Source organism: Papio anubis, chromosome 2 (genome assembly GCF_008728515.1).
Source record: "Papio anubis isolate 15944 chromosome 2, Panubis1.0, whole genome shotgun sequence".
Lineage (NCBI taxonomy): Eukaryota > Metazoa > Chordata > Mammalia > Primates > Cercopithecidae > Papio > Papio anubis.
Window position 1 is genome coordinate 140,711,515 of NC_044977.1, and position 13,783 is coordinate 140,725,297.

A 13,783-nucleotide genomic window follows, 5' to 3' on the forward strand; every position below is an offset into this window, starting at 1 on the left:
AATGACTTAAGAGAACCACAGTACATTTGTTGAAACTAAGAAGTTAACATTGGTATATTACTATTAAATAAACTCTGGATGTTAATATCGTCCCCCTTTTTTACCCTGAATATTTTAAAAACAAATCCCAGACATGATAGTTCATCTATAAATTCTTTAGGATACATCTCTAAAATATAAGGCTACCCTTTCTGCTCCCCTAAATAAACCGTGAGGTTATTCCATTATAATGTAAATGAATAATGTCTATAGGTAACAGTTGAAAATTATAGATATTATTCAGGCAGTGATAAATGACATCCCTGGACATAGAAAAATTAACAAAACACGGATTGTTAATTGTAATACGGAAAAAAACATGGGTTTGATAATTTGACAAGTTTTGAAATGGCCCTGGACATAGAAAAATTATAAAAAAAGAGACTTTTAACGGTAATAAGAAAAAAATATATGGGTTTGGTAATTTTGAAAGTCATTTCAGGAGATATTCCAAAATACCAAAATAAATAAATAAATAAACAAACAAACAGAATACTTAAGTTTTGCAGATCAAAACTCCTAGAAGATACCCAGGAAATAACATAATACACCTACATTTACTTTTGTTTGTTTGTTTTGAGACAGAGTCTCGATCTGTTGCTCAGATTGGAGTGCAGGGGTGATCTCGGCTCACTGCAAGGTCCGCCTCCCGGGTTCACACCATTCTCCTGCCTCAGCCTCCCGAGTAGCTGGGACTACAGGCGCCCACCACCACGCCTGGCTAATGTTTTGTATTTTTAGCAGATACAGGGTTTCACCATGTTAGCCAGAATGGTCTCGATCTCCTGACCTCGTAATCTGCCCACCTCGGCCTCCCAAAGTGTTGGGATTATAGGCGTGAGCCCTGCTCCTGACCCAATTATGCTTTTTATATGTAAAAGTAACACTCAATGAAAAAAAATGACTCACTGAAATTGCACTTAAAATAAAAATCCAGAAAAAAAGTTAGTGAACCCAAGAATAAACTTTTTTCAAATTTTGACCCAATTTTTATTTCTAATATTAAGAAACCAATTTTGTTACCCTTTAGAATAAAGCACATCACTTTGCTAAGACTCAAACGGTAAACTTCCTGCCAAGCATTTCCCATTTGCTATACAATTCTTAAATTCAACCAGTCCAAATCCGAGCCTATCTTGTATAAGCCTCTATGAAGTCTTACCCAATTTTTCAACTAAAATGCTCTAGTTCTCTCCAATACTCATTCTTTGAGAGTGGAAGGTGCCCAGAAATATCAACTGGCTCACCTTCCAGTGAGAATTTGAGTTTTTACTCAATTATTGCACATATTTGAGAGCTTGCCATTTATAGTTGTTTGTCTCCCATTTTTCCTATGCCTCACAATTCTTACTGACTAGAAGTACCTACCGTAAGACAGTGTACATAAAAGTTACTCAGTAAATTTTCTTTCAAATTAAAACACATTTAGGCCTGGCACAGTGGCTCACACCTGTAATCCCAGCACTTTGAGGGGCCGAGGCGGGCGGATCACCTGAAGTCAGGAGTTTGAGACGAGCCTGCCCAAAATGGTGAAACCTTGTCTCTACTAAAAATACAAAACATTAGCCAGGCATGGTGGTGGGTGCCTGTAATTCCAGCTACTAGGGAGGCTGAAGCAGGAGAATCACTTGAACCTGGGAGGCAGAGATTGTGGTGAGCCAAGATCGCATCACTGTACTCCAGCCTGGGCAACAGAAGCAGAACTCCGTCCCAAAAAAAAAGGAAAGAAAAAAAAAAACACATTTAGACATCACCTCCAGTGACTCAAATGCTCTTTAATAAAAGGATACTAATATAGAAAATTTCATTTTCTAAATCTAATTAGCCACTAATATCACTACAAATTTGGACAACATCAGTACATAAGCTTAAGATCAGAATTAGAACGGAGGCAGGAGCAAATGCAAAAAATTCACCTGCTATCATTATGTATTAGTCAAGAAAATAGTTGAATAATCTGACATTCAACAGTTATTGATCTTATAATAAAATAATCAGGGTGTAGATTAACTGAAGCAATGACTTACCAGAGGTATAGGAAAATGTGTTGCATACTGTAAGTGGCGAAGGAGGTCGTAATTAGATGGAAAAATTAATTCCCTTGGCTTTTCCCTCTTCACCAACTTCTCACAATTAACTGACATTCTTCTGCCCAAGGAAGTGTTGGCATTCTCACAGGACTCTCCAGGCATAGGAGAAAAAATCTAAGTCATGTAAAACAAATGTTGGAGATTGTAAATGAAAGCAAGCAAAACCAAACCACAGTGCTACATACCAAAACACACATATAAGACACTTATACACCTTTTCCTACTTCATCACTGAGCAAAAAATATGAAGAAATTTTGTTAATTTCCACAAAATTCATATTCAGATCAGTACGAATCTGTGATCAACCCCTCCATTTTGTAGATGAGAAAATAACAACCACACACATAAGAAATGTGTCTACACTACCTGGAAAGCTAAAGATAAAAGCAGAATTATGGGTAAGCGTTTTCCTCATAGGGCTACATTTCCTACAGAAACATATACATAATAATAAACTAGTAAGACTAATGAATAATAGACATAAAGATTTTGGTCTGTACTCCAAACAGTATTTTTTTAAAGTTATATATTGTGATTCATGAGGAAGAACACATTATAATTATACTGAAATAAAGTAGAAGGATGTATAATAAGCCCAAAGCCACCAAAGCTATTATATAGAAGCTGAAGATACACATAGCAAATCAACATGGACTGTCATGGTGAAACTACATTCACACATTAATGAGATGATGATGACCTCAAAATGAACAAAAGAGTCAGACAGCCAACTAGGAGGACAGGAGTGTTAGAATTCACAGAGTAGGCCATGCAGCCAAAACTGAGGATGACCCAATTGTGTCAGATGATAATTGTACCAAAGGAGGAATATGGTAAGATTACATAACACAAACGCACAAGTCATTCTGAGAAACAGAAGGATCGAGACAGGCTGGGATGGGGGTGGGTTAATTCTTAACCGTCAATAAGAATCAAAGATTGAACCTACTGGAAATTCCGAACCAAAGTCAGTTTTAAAGTCACTCTTGTCTACTTCATCAAAAATGTTAGTGGTTCCTGAGTCAATGCCCATATGCGCCATAATACTCTGTTCCTGATAATCGCCAGAGAAAGAAAGTAACATAGTAAGTTTTGGAGTTCATCAAGAAACTGAAGCTAAAACATGACAGTGGGATTTTTAACCATCTCTGTCTTTTGTTCCCCATATTGTTTTCTTCCCCGCAAACTCAAGGAAGCTTTAAGACATGCCTTGCTTTGAACAGTCACATTCTTTTCCCTCATGATGAGAAAATTTAACTTCCATGATATTTTAAGAGAAGAGCACACAAACATCCTGATTAAAAACAAGTGTTCATTATTTCCTTCCTTGGGCTATTTCCCATCACATACTTTAACCAACTCTTCTTATTAAGAAAAATATAAGACTATATCTGAGATACAAGACACTTTAATATCTATAGAATAGAAAAGAAAAAGCAGGAGGATAGAAAACATGTAAACAGGTCAAAGAACTTCAGTTTTTAGCCTTGTAATTCCTACTGTCAATAAGGTAAGAAAAGTGTTTATATATTTTTAAGCCGACACCATTTTGAAAATAAATCTTAACAGTATGAACTATGAATCCATGTTTGCAATTCTACTACCAGGTTTTTAATTATAAGTATAGCTACTGTTTTTCTTAAAAATAATGGTATATTGCCTATACTGTCAGGGTATTCTTTTTTTTTTTTTTTTTTTTGGAGACAGTTTTGCTCTTGTTGCCCAGGCTGGAGTGCAATGGCGCAATCTCAGCTCACTTCAACCTCCACCTCCCAGATTCAAGCAGTTCTCCTGCCTCAGCCTCCCGAGTAGCTGGGACTACAGGCACACGCCACCACGCCCAGCTAATTTTGTATTTTTGGTACAGACAGGGTTTCTCCATGTTGGTCAGGTTGGTCTCAAACTCCTGACCTCAGGTGATATGCCCGCCTCAGTCTCCCAAAGTGCTGGGATTATAAGCATGAGCCACCATGCCTGGCCTAAACTGCCAGTTTTTAAGCAATTGTCACAAGTTCTCGTCATTTTCTACAACTTCCCATCACCACCTCCATCTTTTTTGCCTTGAAAATTTCAGTAAGTATCTGGAACAATATCCAAAATATCCAAAATACCAGAATTTGGCAGAAAATTATAAAGTCACGCTCATAGCATAAAATAATTTGTTGAAAAGGTCACTTCTATAACATTTGAGAAATAGAGATTAAATTTTTAATTAAGTGAAATGAAAATATGTGTTGTGACTAACACAGAATTTCCCATTATGAATAAAACAGTGATATAAGTAATGAATGCTACATTAGGGAAAAGATGATTCTTAGAATGAAAACTCAGCTGACACTTAAAGGTCAAAACGAGTCCAGTTTTGAGATGCGATGTTAAAGAAAAACTAGAGATTAGAAACATCTAGAACTGAAAGTACATAATTTCAATCCTATGAAAAATCCTGTCAAATATTTTCATTCCAGTTTTATAGCATCCAAAGGGAAATTCTGGAAGACATAAGAAGCTACAGTGTAAATATCTTTCCCGTTTGAGATGTAGAGATAAATAACCACTGGGGCAAAAGAATACAACAAAAAGCCATCACTCTTCTACTACTATGTGACCCATCTGAATGTGATTCCCAGTAGAGTTTAGTTTTTGGGAAAGCGGGGCATCGTATCCAGGGCCGTACCTCCATTTTTACATCATGGTCCTTTGAATAGTGTTCGTCTGCATTTTCCCCTGCTGGTGACCGCGGTCGGGTTGAGGCAGTGACTGACAGATCTCCTCGAGATATGAGGGTACACATGTATGCGTCATGGGAGAAGACGTCATGGCGGATGAACTCGCAGAAGAGCAGCACCAGGTTCACAAATTCCACCTTTTCACATTCACTGTTTGGGTCAGCTATAGAGAAACAAATTCAATCAAGAATTCCTTGACTAGGTGACAGAAAAATAACTAATTACTAAGGTTTAATATTTTCATTACTTTTCACAATCAATCTTTTTGGGGAAAAAAAGATCTATTGGAAGATTTACTGAGGCACTAGAATTTTGGGCAGAACTGACAGGCAGGTTTTGATTGTCCCACTATAATTGAAAAATATCCAGTATGGTAAACGTGATTACAAGTTTAAAGATAGTAGCCCTGGCCAGGTGCGGTGGCTCATGCCTGTAATCCCAGCACTTTGGGAGGCCAAGGTAGACAGATCACCCGAGGTCAGGAGTTCGAGACCAGCCTGGCCAACATGGTGAAACCCCGTCTCTACCAAAAATACAAAAATTGGCAGGGCACGGTGGCGGATGCCTGTAAGCCCAGCTACTTGGGAGGCTGAGGCAGGAGAATTGCTTAAACCCAGGAGGTGGAGGTTGCAGTGAGCCAAGATCACGCCACTGTACTCCAGCCTAGGTGACAAGAGCGAAACTCCGTATCAAAAAAAAAAAAAAATAGTAGTCCTTAATAGCCATTCAAGTATTAACGTAAACAAGCAAAATTTCAGGATCAGAAAAAAAGACACGAGGACTAGACTGCTGTCCTCTGGTTTTACTAATAGAACAGTTCATGATGGCTTTTTCTAGCTTGAGTGTGTCTGTGCAGTTGTGAGAATATGGGTGCACATTTTCAAAGGAAATTTTACAACTGAACCACAATTTAAATGGTGTTTGAAAAAATGTAAGCAGGATCCACTGAAAAGAAAAAGGAACAACTGAATAAAAAGAACACAAAGATGGAGCTCGGCAGATTATTTTTATTCATAAGTAGCCTATTTAACTCACATTATGACTTTCAATACTGTCACTGCACTCTAAAGTTTTGTGTCTATACCTTTAAGATAAGATTCAAAATTTTTAAGACTAACCTGCAAAGCTCAATCCTTGCAACCATCACATCCACAAACACCAAGAGGAGACACATTTATCCAAGGAAGCTTAAGCTCAGTTCCCTAAACCTTGAGCCTAAATGTTTCCTCTTGCTCCCTACCAAACTCAGTGATGAGCAGCCTCTCTCAGAGAACAGATCAGCTTTTTCTGACAGACAGTAAATGAGATGAACTAGCAAAGGCACAGGAGTAAGGAGTTTTTCCTAAAGAGAGAACAATAATGGGGAAGAAATGAGGCAAGCAAAGGGCAAATGTCTGTCTCCCCCAGGATACAAGGTAAGTTAGAACTGCTAACTTCATGCCTGACAATATACTTTCTGCTATCAGGGATCTCTTCTGTCCTTTCACTTTTCTGCTTCCTTTTCCAAGAATTACTCCTCCCTATATTCCAACCACTAGATTAGCTCCAGCGTTTGTTCTCCTTCTAGCCTAGAAGCCACCAAATAACTGAGAGCCACTTGTCTCAAAGAACCTCACCTGCAGGTCTCACTCAACCCAATATGAGGCCCCTCCTCAGAGGACTCAAAAGAGTACTGTTTGTTGTTGCTTTACCTCTTTCTTCACAAGCAACTTCCTCCTCCCCAACCTTTTTCTCCCCTTTCTATTGCTTTTTACTTTTTGCCATTTTTCTGTTGTCTATCTTAAGATCCTCCCTGCTGCATTTTGTCATATGAAAAATCTCAGAATAATATCAAGGCTATGAGCTTCATAGTTCACACAGTATTTCAAGTGTTCACCACAGTCTGAACCCACCGGGTGGCTGCTTCAGAAACCCTGAACTCCTCACTAAAAAGGCAGAAAAAGAGCTTGAGATGACATAAACATCCCAGAGAGTGTAGCGAAGCAGCCAGGCATCTATAAATTACTTCCTTGTACCATGTCTCTGGCTATAGAGTACTGTTGCTTGATTCCCCCCACCACCATATTTAAGAGCAGGAACCAGAAAATCAGAAATTTAGGAAACTACTAAAAAAGAGAAAATTCCAAATCACAATCAATATACAGACAAATGTCACAGGACCTTACTTCCTTACATGAAAGAGTGAGGTGACTTTTAAAAATTATTTTAAAGTCTTTGAAGCTTGACTGATTTTAAAATTGCCTAAAAGTCTCCATTAAAAAACATGCCACAAAATTTTGCTCAGTAAAACATACATTATATTCAGTGCCAAGAATATTAAATAAGATCCAAATTTTTAAAAAAGGAATCAGCTTTAAACAAAAAAATCAATCCCTTATTTAAGATCTAGAGGCAAAGAGCTTTCTGTACTTACACAAAGAGGGGGCCTGTGTATCTAAAAACCTTAACAGCACATTCTGGAAAACAGGCAAACTGGATCCAGCAAGAGAGGATGAAGAAATAGACTCCTTCTCATCTAAGACTTCTGATTCACCACATCTCTACAGATTAAAAATAAATAAGCAAAGTTAATTACAGAAGTATAGTCATAATGGATCATGAATTTGTTAATTTGTTACTAACATTTAAGTGCTCAGGTAAAACATGTAAAATTAATTGATATGTCTGTACCTATTTAAGGGACCATGCATCTCAGATGAATATAATTTCTAAAAGTTGGAAAAAACTACCCCAGAACGACTCAAATGATTTCAAAAAACACCCCTGAAAAACATTATTCATGTGAATTATAAACTCTGCACAGTATTCTATGAGTGCCCACTAAATATGGTACAACAAACTATTCATTATCCCTACGCAAAATTGCTAAAAATAATTTCAGGTTGTCTTCATTTTTAAATAGTTCATGTTTAACTGTATTCTCTCTGAAAAATATTGGGGCATATATTATTGAATTGTTTTTGTCAGAAGGGTTTACTTATTAGTGTGTTTGGAGAAACATGGTATCAAATGAGAATGCTAACATAATTCCCCTAAGAATATTCTTTCACTTATTCATCACATTCCACCAATAAGATCTCTCAGAGCCTTTGGGAATGTCCACAGTTCATGAAATACCTCTATGGAAGTTATTTAACTTCTATTTTCTTAAAGACAAAATTTACACAAGACCAGAACCTTGTTTTCTATTCTTTGTTATATTCCTTTGATAATTCCCATTTTCATTACTCTTTAATATCAAGAATATTAATTATGTTAAGAATATCATATTTTTCCAATCTCTCTCTCTTTGTGAAGGTCAAATTTTAAAGATGGTGATGTTTAACAAAAAATCAATTATTTTAAATATCCCTGAAATAATACACTTTTAGATATAGATACACTTAGGCTATTAAAATTACAGGGTAACCTATATGTGAACCTCTTCTGAAAGTGGAATGTGTATGTTTGTATGTCTGGAATAGAGGCAGGAGAAAAGTGGTGTTAAAAAAACACACAATACAGAAGGAGCAATGAAATGTTTGAGAAATTCCATTTTAGCTGCTGAAGTTTATGGACTGCAATTCACCACAGAATAGTCCAACTATTCATAATGTATGGAAGAAAAGCAATGAAAGGCTTTTCCTAACTTGTACACTGTACGATGGGTCATTTAGCTTACACCTGAACATCAGTATCTTCAAGTCCCAGTTTCAACAATATGATCTTCTGTTTTTGGTGAATACAACTTTCCTAACAGGAAGAAAAAAATGTCTATAAAATGTTCTTCCTATTTCATTTTTACTAGCTTCACAAGAAGGAGGTGTATTATCAGCAACACAGAGAGCCAGCTAAGGCTCATCCAGTCAAGGAACAAACATCTTCTGAGCATCTACTATGCAAGGAGCACTAGTCTGTGCCAAGGACCCAACACTGAACAAGATGAGTGAGCTTTCTCCTGTCCAGCTCACCTTCTAGAGGGGGAAGCTAGGTATGAAACAATAAGCAGATTAACTAGATGAATGTGCACTGCAACAAGGAAAGTACAACAGTGACGTGAGAAAGAGTGCTTGAGGGGTAGACGCTGTTAACTTTGTTCACGCAGTGATGGAAGATCTTCCCAGGTGACACATGTTGAGCTAGGAATGCTGGAAAGGAAGGAACACTTCTTCAAACGGGAATGCCAGGAAGAGGCTGGCCATGCAGACTTGGGAACAGAGTCTGCCACCTAGAAGGAACAACAAGAGCAGAGGCCTCAAGGTGACACAGTGTGTTTTCCGTATTGAAGGGGTAGAAGTACCAAGGTGAATGGAGCTGTGACCCCGGGGAGAAGGGCACAAGATGAGGTGGAAAAGACAGTTGAGGTGGCTCAGGAGATGCCACAAAGGCCAGTCAGGAGACACAGAGAGTATTAGTAAGGGGACAATGTAATCTATTTACATTTTGAAAACACTGGCAGTTGCTGTGTAGAGGAAGTAGAGAGATGAGGTAAGATGCCTCAAAGTTGCCAGGTGAGAGATGACAAGGACCCGGTCAGATGATATACACACATTCCCCATAGCCATCCCCACTAACAGTCACAGGCAGAAAAGAAGGCCTGCTTAGAAAATTCCCTGCAATAAAAGCAATGTTGACGAACTTAGTTTTGCTTTCTCCCTTATAATTTACTTTCAAAGCTGTAATTGCTCTCTCTGGGACCAGAATATAATCTCAAAAGCAAAACAAATTGGTATTTATAATATCATAATCATAACTGCCTCAAGAAAGTATATCCAAATCCACTAAAATATGTAGTTGTAAATTTCATAAAAGTTGGTATGTCTTATACACATTTGCACATGTATATTGCACATGTGTATGTATGCTGTGTATATGCATATTTCAACATAGCAAAGAAACTTCTTTGTTCTAAATCAGATGCTAAAATTTTATAATTTTATCTTTGATTTACTTTTGTAGAGAGAGAGTCTCACTCTATCAACCAGGCTAGAGTACAGTGGCACCATCATAGCTCACTGCAGCCTCAAACTCCTGGGCTCAAGAGATTTTCCTGCCTTCTCCTCCCAAACCACTGGGATTATAACAGGTGTAAGCCATTGTGCCCAGGCTAAAGTTTTATTTTAAAAGACACCATTTTTAAATTAGTTCAGAATATAAATGACTGCATCAATTTAGAGAGATTCTACTATGAGAATCTTCCTTATGTGAATTTTTACATCCTCCCTTTTTTCAAGAGCAAAAGAATAACATAATGAGGGTATGAGAAAATGATCTTCCCCAAAACAGTATTTTTTACATTAGGGCATTCAACAAGCAGAAAGAAAATGGAACCTACCTCTGCCTCAATTTCTGCTTGCCTCTTCTCCAGGAGTTTTGCCACAGCCATGGCCCTGTGCTTGCCAGACCGTTTGCAGCTCACAGCCCATTCACATAACAGCGTCACCACAGCTTCATCGTTGGGCGCAACCTAATGACCAACAGAGAGGGGTACCAGCCACATCAAATGAAACATTCACCCAGCAGGAGTCAGGAAGCAAGCAAGGGAATATCTAATGCTTTAAAGCTTTCTTCCAGGTTTTATTATATAGCTTTAGGAAGCGCTTCCAAATCACTTTTAATTGAAATACAAAGAATAAACCTATACAAGGAAAGAAATCACTTACACTGAATCTGTGACAATTCCAAAAGAATCAGAGCTTCCCTGTGGATGCCTTCACTTACACAGGGACATAACCTAGCCCCAACTACTCTCTAGAACTCAAATTTCAAAACCAAACAGTAAGGGAAAAAACCACCACTGATTGCCAAGAACAGCTGTCACAAAGTCAAAGTACATCACTCTACTGTTGGCACCCTCAGACCCCCCACTCACTCAATGCCTCAATTCAATAAATAATTCCAACAAGCCAGGTTATCCAGTGACCCACTCCAATACAAAATTAGAAGGAACAAACTAGAGGGGAGGCTGGAATGCTGGTAAAACACTCATCCCAATGGAAAGAACACAAAAAATGACAGCCCAGCACCAAAAAGAACCAACAATTAAGAGCAGACACAGTCAACCACGGACAGCAACCAGGTCTAGGTAGGGCTCAGCATGGCGACCAGAACTGTCAGCCACAATTCCCATGGCCTAGAAATAGGCACTAGCGACTGAGGGTGAGAGGATGTTGAGGACCCAAGTGACGTGAGTCGCGGGATGGGGGTGCAGGGAGTGGTAAGCAGGGAGATGGTACTCGTGTACGATCTGTCCTTTCCTTTTAGAGGATCCACGCTGACCAACAGGACATAAACTACAAGCTTTTAATATGTCCCCGTGGGTATAAACATTATGCCAGAAAAACTAGATAATCACAGCATTTGCACTACAGGCTATGTGGGAAGTTAATACTTTAGAATCCATAAACTCAATTAAGATTACGATATGGCTATGAGCACACTCCACAGAAGAACATACATACATGCATGAACTTAGCACATTTCGGAAGGTTTGTGCAGTCTGAAAAGCCATCCAAGAATCCCAGAATAAGTATCCCTGATCAGCTTTAGACGCTAGCAAACAATTCACATCATGAAATGAGTTTATTCCAAGATTTTTATTCATCGTACCCTAAGAGTTACCTGAGGCAGATACCTCAAAGGGAGCTCTGTTTTCCTAATTTAAAACAAGTGAAAGAAATGTTTGAACATAACATTTCAAACAGAAAGTAAACTGGGAGGATTTTCTGCCCAGATTCACTCTAACCTACATAAAGATAAAAGTATAAAAGTCAATCCAGTGAAGGACCACATGTTTATAGGTTTAGAACATTAAAAATAACAAAAAGAGTTACCCAAAAAATATGCTTTCAGTTTTTATTAATCTAAGCAGTAATATGCATCATATCCACATTTACAAAGATTTTTTTCTACTGCATCTTCAAGATTACGTTAAAATGTGCTACAAAAAAAGAAACAGGTGATTTTAAAATTTAAAAACTTCTTTTCCCACTAAAGATTTTATGTGAGATTTAATATCTATGTGAAATTAGTGAGACATATAGAGGAACTGTATGTGATCGGTAATGTCTCAACAACTAGGTGGGAGAACAGATTTCTTCAGATCTACTGAATGAACTACAACAAAAGAGAAGTCAAAACAAATCACATTACCACATCCCCTTTAAAAACCAAAACAACAGCCAGTGTGCCCACATCATCTCTGAGAAAACAATCACAAACTCATCACACATGACACTCCAAAGATCAATAAGCTGAGCACAGTGTACACACAGCATACGTGATTCTGAAAAGGCAGGAGAAAGACAAATCTGATCTGGGCACCCATAATGTGCATGAGTGTTACGTGCTGTTAGGGATAGGAAGGCACATTTTCTTGCTCAAGAAGCTTACACTCCTCAAGAGATAAGAACCAAACAGCGAACACAGAGCAGAGTAAGAGGCTCTATACACTGCACATCAACAGGGACAACCCAGGGAAGGTTTTATGAGACGCACTGTTAACCACAGTTTTATCCAGAGAGAGGACTATAGGATATTTTTATTTTCTGCTTTTATCATGCAAAAGAAAAACACTGTTTCTATTTTGGGGGAAAAAAATGTAAATCGGCCTTGGAGGAAAAATGTAAGATTTTTGATAAATAGAAAAAAAAGGTAAAGGACAGAAAAGACCTATCTAAACATAATGGAAATCATATGCCCTCCTGCAGCCTTGGGGTATAACCTCCACTTACACGACTATGTGCCAGGAACTGTGTTCTGCCCTATTTATATATATGATCTCATTTTACCCTTACAGAAACCTGAAAGTAGTTACCCCAACTGTGATGAGAGGCAAGCTAAACCCATGCCTCCAACCCCAAACTCACCCCTCAGCTACTAAAACCCATCCACTTCCTGGGCACCTCCACCTGCTGACCACAATCACCTGACCCCAAACTAAGCTCATCCTACCCCTAAAATACATTTCTTGTCCTGTGTACTTTCTCTTAGAAAATGGCATCACCATTCAGGTCAGAAAGCTGAGAGTTCTTCTCTCTCCTCAGCCACATTCTAGCTACACTCCAGTTTGAGCCCCTCAGACATGCTATGCCCACCTCCACCTCGGGCCTCAGTGTTGGCAGCCCTTTCCCTCCAGTGCATTCCTTAACCCCAAGTTACACAGAGCAGCCCCTTCTCTGCCCAAAAATCTGGAGGATTCAGGCAGACCAGAGGCACCCTGGCCACCCTTGCAAACATCACGCTATTTCGTTTGCTTAGCAGTGAATGCTGCTATCTGAAAATGTTTTCTTCACTTATTTACAATTTTACTGTCTGCATTCTCTCACTAGTAAACAAGGATTTTAAGTGGGAACATCATGAACAAAGCCACTCAGCAGGCCCACTTACAGAAATCCTATGAATGACAAAAAAACTCATTCTAATTTAGGGCAAATATTGGGTTTATCTTATGGCATACATCCAACAGCAGTCCGAATGAATTTTAAAAAGTAAAATAAGGCAGCACTGTTATAACACCTAGAGCATTCACAATCATTTTCAATCAGCTTGCTCTAATCTCTAAATTATGCTCCTGGAGATGCAAAGAAAATAAGCAGAGACATTTTCTCTCTCCTAATTCATATAGTCTTCACTCCTTTAGGTGTCTTGTCATCTCAAGCAACTTTAACTTACTTCATTCAAAAAAAAATCATTTAGCTAAATTAAAATGTTATTTTTACATTTTCATGTCTTTATTCCACTGAGTTATTATTGCAAGGTCATAAAATAAGCAAAATTATTCCTTTAAGACTACCAGAAAAGGTTATTACAAATGATAGTCCAGGCACGGTAGTTCATGCCTATAATCCCAGCACTTCGGGAGGCAGATCACCTGAGGTTAGGAGTTCAAGACCAGCCTGACCACCTGACCACCATGGTGAAACCCCATCTCTACTAAAAACACAAAA

At 38.3% G+C, this 13,783-nt stretch overlaps 1 protein-coding gene across 6 annotated transcripts in view; it reads right to left on the reverse strand.

Annotated features, from left to right (window-relative positions):
• MED12L (mediator complex subunit 12L) overlaps positions 1-13,783 on the reverse strand; it is a 341,626-nt gene that overhangs the window by 236,001 nt on the left and 91,842 nt on the right. For 4 of the 6 annotated variants that reach the window (XM_021934738.2, XM_021934741.2, XM_021934739.2 and 1 more), the window contains 5 exons: positions 10,171-10,302; positions 7,270-7,396; positions 4,805-5,019; positions 3,080-3,184; positions 2,067-2,243 (listed from right to left, as the gene is read on the reverse strand). In XM_021934738.2, the coding sequence (XP_021790430.2) occupies positions 2,067-2,243; positions 3,080-3,184; positions 4,805-5,019; positions 7,270-7,396; positions 10,171-10,302 (756 nt within the window). The remainder of the gene's footprint in view (positions 1-2,066; positions 2,244-3,079; positions 3,185-4,804; positions 5,020-7,269; positions 7,397-10,170; positions 10,303-13,783) is intronic. The other 2 variants (XM_021934743.2, XM_021934742.2) reach the window with 1 other exon arrangement.